The following is a 9425-nucleotide window of genomic DNA, read 5'->3' as shown; positions in this document are numbered from 1 at the left end:
GAAAGGAGCAAAATCCTAAATTACCCATAAATCTATTATAAAACCTTAAATCCAATAATTCACTCAAAGCCCATTCTTTGAGTGCCCTTACTTGGCCATTTCAGGCATTCCCTAGATAGAAACGGGCCCACATCTTCAGGGGCAGTACATAACCTAACGGCTCTGTACAAAGCTCACCCTGTTACCACTGGCTCATCTCTGAGCTGAGTTCTCTAATCTGGAAGAACAGCACCTACTTCTCAGAGCTGGAGTGGGGGTGGGAGTGTCACATGAGATGATGCGCTTTTAGCACCCACCTGGCACTCTGTGAGTTTGTCATGATTTGGGCATAATTCCTTCCTCTCCTAAGCAGGCAGCAGTTCACCTTGGTTAAGGACCTTGGACCTTAGACCACTCAGACGCTAACAAACCAAGGAGAAACCCAGCCGTGTCAGGCCTAGAAATGTCTGCCCCCACCCCCACCCCCCTCAAGACGGTGACTAGGCCGGAATTCTCCTGGTTGATAAATGAGAGGAGCTGAGAAGCGCTGAGATGCCTGTTTGGAGCATCTGATCTGTAGAAGGCGAATCTTCACTGTGCCATGGAGATGTTCTGGGAGGGAGAGCCGGCCCAGCTGCCTGAAGGAGGACGCGAGAGCGAGGGGACGGGTGAGAGGAATGCTTAGCGGAGACGGACTGGAGGTGCCCAGAGAGGAAAGGGGAACGGAGGCTGGATCTCGGGAAACCTCGTCGTCAGTGTCATTAGAGGAAGGATCGCGTGTCTCGGGGATACGGATTTTGGAGGAAAAGCAGAATAGGGACAAAGGTGAGGTGTCCGAACCGGGGAGATCAAGACCTGTAAGCTGTGGTGGGGGACCCAGGGACCAGCGAGGACGGGAAGGCGGGGTTTTGGGGGGAACCCGCACGGAAGGTGGCTGGGGGTCGGCAGCCGGCCTCGGAGCTGCCGCCGCGTTCGCCCCGGGGCAGGTCAACTACCCCGGGCGGGGAGCGGCGGGGAGCGGCGGGGAGCACCGAGAGGGGCCTCGGTTGCCATGGCGCTGGGCGGGGAAGGGGCGACTCGGGCCCCGCCCAGAGCCCCGCGGGGCCGCCGGCTCCAGATGGTCCCGGGCCTCCCGCGGGAGCCGGCGGCCTGCGGCAGGGGGAGGCTATTGTCCTCCTTCCGCGGCGCCGCAGTCCCGCCGCTCGCGCCCGCGCGCCGCCGCCACGCGCCCCGCCGCCGCCCGCCCCGCGCGCCCCCCGCGCCGCCTGCGCCCCGTGACAGCGCCCGCCCGCCGCCCGCCGTGCGCCCGGCCGCTGCCTGCAACCGCCCGTCGCGGCCGGGCTGCGGGCGCGGCAACTACCGGTGCGCCCCCGCCCGCCGCGCCCCCGCCCGCCCGGCCGCGGCTCCGCGCCGAGGTAGGTGCCGGCGCCCCGCCCGCTTTGTCCCGGCTCGCGGGGCGGCGCGCTTTGTCCGGCCGCGTGCGGTCGGCGGGGTCGGGGTCGGGGTCGGGGTCGGGTCCCGGCGGCCGGGGTGAGCCGGGGCGGGAGCAGGCGGGGACGGGACGGAGAGGGTCCCGTGCCAGCCACACAGGTACCGGGATGAGGGCGGTGGGGGCCAAGGCCGGGGGAGGGGGGGGGGGACTCGGGCCTCTCTGGAGCCGGGAGAAGAGTCTGGAACAGTTAGGGCTGACGGACACGTTCGCGGCGAAGCTGGGAACGGGTCTGACAGCGCCGGCCCCTCGCGTCGCCGGGGCTGCGGGGCGGACGGGCCGGCGCCGGGCCAGGTGCTGGGGGCGCGCTCGGCCGCCTCTGCCCGGCGGACTGCGGGAGCCCGGCTCCCTCCTCCCCGGAGCCGCGTGGGCTCCTCCTCGCCTCTTTGGCAGCTGGCTCCACGCGCTCCCTTCTGTTCCCCCACAGTGTGTGGGAGAGGGGCACGCGGTTGGCTGTGGTGGCCGGAACTGGCCCGGGGAGAACGCAGACGCTTCGGGCGGCGGGGAAGCGGCCGCGGGCGGCGGGGAAGCGGCCGCGTGCGGCGTTTCTGTGGCCAGGAAGCTGATAGGGCTGTGCGGTCCGCCCCGCACGGAACTACTCAGCAAGGCCTGCTCTTGGGGGTGTTCCAGCTCCGGTGCCACAGTCGTGATTTACCTTCCACTCGCTTGGAACTTTACCCCATTGACCCCAGGACATTGCATGCTTGTGTGAGGTGCAGGTTTGCCCCGGTCTTAACCTGCTACATGTCGTCTGCCCTCCCCCTCTCGGAGCAGCCACAGTTCCAACGCTGGAGAGCCCGGGGGTTTCAGGCATGGGCAGAGGTAGCAACAAACCAGTTTTCCTTGAAGGTGAAGAGGGGCAGAGTGAGTTCCAAATATGTGTCTTAGCTTGAGGTGTGGGGCAACCTCTTGGCTTATTCAGAAAGGCAAAGGATTGGCCGAGGAGAAGGTAGGATGGAGTTTACATTCTTCCCTTAGAGAAATTGATGTGACCCCGGGTTGGGGAAGGGAGATAGCAAGGGAGTGAAGAATCTGAATATTTGAATAAATCTGCCATAACTGGAGGATTCTAGAAGAGAAAATAAAATTTCAGTCCCCCTCTTCAGCCCAGTTCCTAACTTCCTCCGAGGGAATTGATCAGGAACACAGTCTGAGAGGTGGGTCGGGGTTTTGCTGTTCCTTCCTTCTGCCCTGGGCCCATCTTTCTCTTGCCTTCCTGGGGGCCCTGAGCTGATTTGTGACTTCTTTTTCGTTTTATCTCTCTGCCAGTCCACCCATTTATACTTAGAAGCAAATAAGATTTGAACTTTGCCGAAGTCACCATTTCTTCTAATCTATTATTCATCTCACTGTCATTTGTTCAACTCTGCCTTCCGGTGACTTCTCTAGCTCTGCCGTTCTCCTCCCGCATATCTGCGGTTCGCTGTTGGGGCATCTGCACTGTTTCTTTCATTACCTGTGGTACCTACTCCATCTTCATCTTCCTCTCCCATCGCCTGAGCTCCTGAGGGGAAGTGATATTTGAGTTTAGTGTGGGGTAGGGCCTGAGCAGACCTAGAAGCTAACCCTGGGTCACACTCACCCCTGAAACTTTGTGTCTTCTCAACACTCATGGCTCCTCTAACCAATTCCAGCTGCTTCTCATCTTTGGACAAGGGTGGCCCTCAAAGTGTGGTCCCCAGACCAGTAGCTTCAGTGTCACCCGGGAACAGGTTAGAAATGCACATTCCCAGGTACCACCCCAGAAGTACTGAATCGGAAACTGGGGGATGGGGGGGTGACCTGTGATTTAACAGTCCTCCAGGTTGTTGTGATTCATGGAAGTTTGAGAATCCCCAGACCTGAGCTGTTGAGCTCAACCCTGAAAGTATTCCAGCCCAGGAGCAGGTCTTCTCCAATCCCGTGTTCATTCTTTCCTTGAGCTTCTCTCTAGTCCTAAGAAAGACATTAATTCCATGGCCAAAAAAAATGAATTGTAGTCAAGTCATTCAATATCTCTTTATTGAATATCTATTGTACTGAGTCTGGAAAAACACCAAAACGAGTAAGACAGCCCTTGTCCTCAATGAGTTAAATGTGGAGCGGGCAGAGGGACACGTAAACAACTAACCGTAATGCGATGTGATAAGTACAATACTAGCTGCATGCCGAAGTGCCCTGGAAGCACAGAGGAGGGAATGATCAACTCTGAGGGAGGGAAAGAATTCATCAGGAGCAGGATGTGGTGAGAGGAAGAATTAGGATACAAGGCAGTCTGTAGCCCAGGGTATAGGATTTCTAGCTTAACATGTCAGCTGAAAGAGAGGAAAACTGCCCTGGAGGATCCGCACGGTGAGCCTAGTCTGCCTCCAGCAGCGCCTGGAGCACATTCCAGCAGGACCCCAAGCCTGCAGCCGGCGGGGGTTGGCATTCTTCTAGCACTAACAGTGTAAGCTACTTGGGCCTGGCCTTGAGGTCAATTGCTAAGAATAAGGTATGATGAGACTGTAATCTGGATTAGCTACTGCACCACCCTATTGCCAGACCTCAGGAGTCTGTGGAAGAGAGGACGATTGAGGATTCTCCGGCTTCAAGAGAGACAGGGGGTCATGAAGCTGGGGGTCTGCTGGCCGACTGAGGAAATGTGAGCATGGAGACCCTGGTCATAGGTGAGGAATGATCTACTCAGTGGCAAGAAACCAGCACTGGATATGTGTAGGAGAAAAGCAAATAGAAATCAGTGGGAATCTAGAGATGGCAGCAGGGGACACAAGCTGAGAACACAGCATATTGTCCAAAAGGCCAGGGAGCTACAGAGCCAGAATGCTTGGAAACCAAGACCTAGAGACACAAAGGTAGCAGAGCCTCAGAGCCACATGCTGAACAATGCCAGAGAGCACCATTCACATGGAAGGCTGTGGAGTTGCAACATGGTGGCCCTGTGGGGGTCTGTGATCTAAGGACACCAGTGCCAGCTTGGTTCCTGATCCATATCACAGCATTTCTGGAAACTCAGGACACACAGCATGCATGCTTCAAATTCAATTTGGGGAGAGGAGCATTTAAGTGGCTGAGGTTTTATTTGGGGGAAGAGGAGGTTCTAGCTCCATACTTTCTCCTGGTAATGGTAGGAATCCGCAGAGACATTCTAACAGTTGGACTTCCCTGGAGGGTCTGGCTCCCAGTTGGGACCCTTTCTAACTTTAACAAAACCCCCAATTCTGCATTTCTCCTGAGCCCTACTTCCTAGCACCAGGGCTGTGGTCTTGGCAGTCTCTGGTTCTGGAAAGGAAGGAGGTATGGAGAAGAGAGAAGTGATGGGTGGTGAGCCTCGGGTAGGTAGGGAGGTGTGTGCCCATGGACACACAAAGGCAGAACCTTTCTGGCTTCCATCATTAACTGGTTCCATGAAGCTGAACCTGACCTGCTTGAAGGCCAGGGTTGTCTGCCCCTCCCCTTGGGAGGACCAAGTTGGATCCCCAAAAATAAGCCTAAGCAGTCCATGTTTAGGTTCTGTGCAGCTTACAGGGGCCTCAGAGCTACTGTGGTTTGGAGACAGGGTCAGATGGTTAGCTTCTTTGAGTTTCTGCTGTTTGTGGAGTACAAAGATATGAGGCAGGGTTTGCAAACCTCAACAGTTGGGGCCAGGCAGGTAACATAGATATGTGAAGTGGCTGAGTCTGTAGACCCATCTAAAGGAATCCAAATCAGTCTTTTTTTTTTCTGAGACAAATTTCACTCTGTCATCCAGGCTGGAATGCAATGGCACAATCTTGGCTCACTGCAACCTCCACCTCCTGGGTTCAAACAATTTGACAGCCTCAGCCTCCCGAGTAGCTGGAACTACAGGCACCTGCCACCATGCCCAGCTGATTTTTTGTATTTTTAGTAGAGACGGGGGTTTCGCCTTGTTGGCCAGGCTGGTGTCGAACTCCTGACCTCAGGTGATCTGCCCGCCTTGGCCTCCCAAAGTGCTGGGATTACAGGCGTGAGCCTCCGCACCCGGCCAAAAAAATCAGTCATTTAAAAATAGCTTATTGGCCCAGCAAAACACTCCTGGGGGCTAGCCTTGGTAAGTTTGTGACTCCTAGTAAGGGGTCATGGAAACCGAAGCGGGGGCAGGGTGGAACTTGGGTGTAGGCATTTTTGTGGGCAGGTCTGTGCAGAGAGAGTTTGAGTGCTGGAGATGTCCATCCCAGAGCTGAGCTTAAGTGTGGCTGCTGGTTAGGAAGCACTAATCTGAGAGGCCGAGAGAAATGGAATTACACTTGGTCCTGAGGTGTGGACTATTTTCCCGTCTAGAAGCTGAGAGTATTAGGTGACGCTAGTTCAGGTCATGCCTTGCCCACAGCACTCTTTACTCAGGGTGATTCAACTCTGCCCTAGAATATATTTTTATATAAATATTTACAGAACAAATCCAGAGAATCTGTGGGGAGAAATGGTGGATTTTGAATGAGAAGAGTCCTAGACCTCGTAGAAATTAAGCTCCCTTTCCTTCTACGGGGAATTAAAGCCCAAATCTACAAGCCTTAGACCTTAGCTCTCTTGCATCTCATTAATGCTCCTCCCAAGAAAAATCTTTGTGCACGTTTTCTCTTTAGGAGAAAGGGGAGGGGCAGACAACCCTGACCTTCAAGTAGGTCAGGTTCAGCTTCATGGAATCAGTTAATGATGGAAGCCAGGTTCTGCCTTTGTGTGCCCATGAGTCTCACCACCTACATGAGTCTCACCACCTACCTGAGTCTCACCACCCAGCACTTCTCTCTTCTCCAGACCTGCTTCCTTCCAGAACCCGAGACTACCGAGACTACAGCCCTGGTCCTAGGAAGTAGGGCTAGGAGAAATGCAAAATTGGGGGTTTTGTTAAATTTACAGACCCAGTCCCCTCCCCCTCTCTTGAATGCTGCTGAATGCTAAATTACACAAGAACTTTGGACGGTAGAGGTGTTTTTTTTAATCCCCAGCAGATATTCTGAACCTCATTTTTTAGTTTTGAGGACAGAGTGTGTTTGCGTAAGTTAGAGCCGTAAGTAGTGCTGGTCCACATTTCCCCAGCCTGGGCCCTAGGCAGGAGCCACGGCTGCTCATCCGTCTGGGATGAGCCTCTAAGACGGTTGAGGAACCTGTGTATGTTCTATGTTCAAGAGGCTGCGATTAAGAGCGTGTCCCCCAGAGTCAGAAAGAAGTTTTCAAAACCCGGCACTGTTTCTTCCGGCTGCGTGACCTTGAACCAGTAACTTAATGTCTTTTTTTTTTTTTTTTTTTTTTTTGAGGCAGAATCTCACTCTGTCTCTCCCAGGCTGGAGTGCAGTGGCGCAATCTCAGCTCACTGCAGCCTCCGCCTCCTGGTTTCAAGTGATTCTCCTGTCTCAGCCTCCCCGGTAGCTAGGACTACAGTCGTGTGCTACCATGCCCAGCTAATTTTGTATTTTTAGTAGAGATGGAGTTTTACCATGTTGGCCAGGCTGGTCTCAAACTCCTGACCTCAGGTGAGCCTCCCGCCTTGGCCTCCCAAAAGTGCTGGGATTACAGGTGTGAGCCAATTCCCCCAGCCAACTTAATGTCTTTTTTTTTTTTTTTTTTGAGACAGTCTCATTCTGCCGCCCAGGCTGGAGTGCAATGGCGCGATCTCGGCTCACTGCAAGCTCCGCTTCCTGGGTTCACGCCATTCTCCTGCCTCAGCCTCCCGAGTAGCTGGGACTACAGGCGCCCACCACCACACCCAGCTAATTTTTTGTATTTTTTAGTAGAGACGGGGTTTCACCGTGTTAGCCAGGGATGGTCTCGATCTCCTGACCTTGTGATCCGCCCGCCTTGGCCTCCCAAAGTGCTGGGATTACAGGCGTGAGACACCGCGCCCGGCCAACTTAATATCTTTTGTGCAGCTTCCTCATCTATGAAATGAGGACAACAGTGGGCCCTCACCCCACAGGGAGTTATGGTGACGTGATGCATGTCAATGGCAGGGACATCTCACAGCCGACATTTATTGAGTACTTACTAACATACTCTGTGGCAAACCAAAGGAAACAAAGCGGAGAGAACCATACTGTGTCCTCCTTTGAACTCCTGGGCACTTGCCAAACAGCGTATCAGTCTTCCTGGTGTATCATAGCTTTTTCTTAACTCTAGCAGAATCTAGGTCTTTTTTTTTTTCCTACAAGTCTCACTCTAAGGTGCGCCCAGGTTCAAGCAATAATCCTGCTTCAGCCTCCTGAGTAGCTGGGATTACAGGCGACTGCCACTACGCCCAGCTAATTTTTTGTATTTTAGTAGAGAAAGGGTTTCACCATGTTGGTCAGGCTGGTCTTGAACTTCTGTTCTCAGGTGATCCACCCACCTCGGCCTCCCAAAGTGCTGTGATTACAGACGTGAGCCACCGCGCCCAACGAGTCTGGGTCTTTTTCTCTCAACTTGCCTACAGGGTATAGTAGGCCATCTTGGGTTGATCATGGGCTCAAAACAGTTTGTAGAAGGAAAGAATGCCACTTTCTAGTCATTATTGCCCACGGGGCCCCATATATGCTGCCTGCATTACCCTGGGCTGCACACTGCTGTCTGAAGCACTGAAGCCCATCACCCCTTTCCTCACCCCGCAAACCCGTCCCTCTCTGGCCCGAAGCCGTTGGAGCCTTTCCTGACCACCGCATTGCTCTGAGCTGCTGCTGCATTCCTCCTTCACTTTCTGTGCTTCTGATGTATTCCCGTCCCCAGGCTTCCCAGGTGGCTTCCCCTCTTCCCCTGGGGGCTGATTTCCACTGAGTAGCCAACCGCAGCCTCTGGCCACAAGGAGAGCGGAGCACAGGTAGGGCAAGAAGACAGAAGGCCCCGGTGGTGAGTGGAGGGCTTGGTGGTCCCTGGACACCCTTCACTGGCCACATTCTCCTTGCAGGAGCAGGAAGCCGCCTACCACCATGAGCAGCACACTGTCACCCACAGACTTTGACAGCTTGGAGATCCAGGGCCAGTACAGTGACATCAACAACCGCTGGGACCTTCCTGACTCGGACTGGGACAATGACAGCAGCTCGGCCCGCCTCTTTGAGAGGTCTCGCATTAAGGCTCTGGCAGGTGAGGTCAGAGGAGGGTCGAGGTGGGGGGATGCTGGAGGAGGCTTTGTCAGCTCGTCATGAAGAGCCCTTTAACTTTATGGGAAGACTGACTTTTCTTTCTAAGTGGGAGACCCAGAGCACTCTATCAATTCCCTGGTCCCCACATCCAGCCTCAAGAATAGGCTCCAGGCCATTCAGAACTTTCCCCAGCTCCTCCCCCCAAGCATAGAGACGCTTCACTGGCCCCTGGACTGGCTGAGCTGACTAAAACAGCTTCCCTCTCTGGCCTCAGCCCCCGGGTCATGTCCCTTCATCCTTCGGCACTCTCCACTCTCGCTCTTGCCACTCCTTTCTCCGCCCACCTCTCCCTTACCTGTCATGCCCTTGTTGTGTCTTCTTTGATTTCCACTGTCATTTCCCACACCTGTTCCCAGTCTATTATCCCATCTGCTCCCTCCCCACCTGTTCCTTCCACCTGCCGCCTGTTACTCCCATTATCTCATCTGCCTGTTCCCTGAAGCAGGTTCCCTCCACCCGCTGCTGCTGGTTTCTGCAGCCGCCCATTCTCCCAGGTGTGCTCTCTGCCTGCCTTGGCCCCTACTCTTCCCTACAGCCCAGGGCCTGGGCTCTCCGCTCTGAGCGGAAACTTGTCCAACGGCCTCCCTGTCTTCCGGGGGAGGAGTTGCCATGGCAACAAGAGTGTGGCTGCCACCTGACACCACCAGTGGCTGGCATGGGGCTGACTCACCCACACACCCCAAGGCCACCCACCCCGTCTGGCTTCCTCCTCCATCCCACCCTTGTCATTGCCATTGACCTGCCGGCTGCCCAGCCCAGCCCAACCCAACCCAGTCTGAGAGGCCCCAGCTACTCTCACCGAGAGGTGGTGCTCTGAGTGGGGGTGGGGGTTGGCCCCTAGAAGA

At 55.1% G+C, this 9425-nt stretch overlaps 1 protein-coding gene across 4 annotated transcripts in view; it reads left to right on the top strand.

Moving 5' to 3' along the window:
* The first annotated feature begins 285 nt into the window (after window positions 1-285).
* Window positions 286-9425, top strand: part of SPTBN2 (spectrin beta, non-erythrocytic 2) — a 43863-nt gene continuing 34723 nt past the window's right edge. Inside the window, exons 1-3 of one of the 4 annotated variants that reach the window (XM_004051612.4) lie at window positions 286-804; window positions 8165-8255; window positions 8343-8521. In XM_004051612.4, coding sequence (XP_004051660.2) covers window positions 8365-8521 — 157 coding nt within the window. In that variant the 5' untranslated portion in view covers window positions 286-804; window positions 8165-8255; window positions 8343-8364. Of the gene's footprint in view, window positions 805-1266; window positions 1395-8164; window positions 8256-8342; window positions 8522-9425 lie in introns of those variants that run through there. The other 3 variants (XM_055354565.2, XM_019037283.3, XM_019037285.4) reach the window with 3 other exon arrangements.

Source organism: Gorilla gorilla, chromosome 9 (genome assembly GCF_029281585.2).
Source record: "Gorilla gorilla gorilla isolate KB3781 chromosome 9, NHGRI_mGorGor1-v2.1_pri, whole genome shotgun sequence".
NCBI lineage: Eukaryota > Metazoa > Chordata > Mammalia > Primates > Hominidae > Gorilla > Gorilla gorilla.
This window is presented reverse-complemented; position numbering and strand designations above follow the sequence as displayed.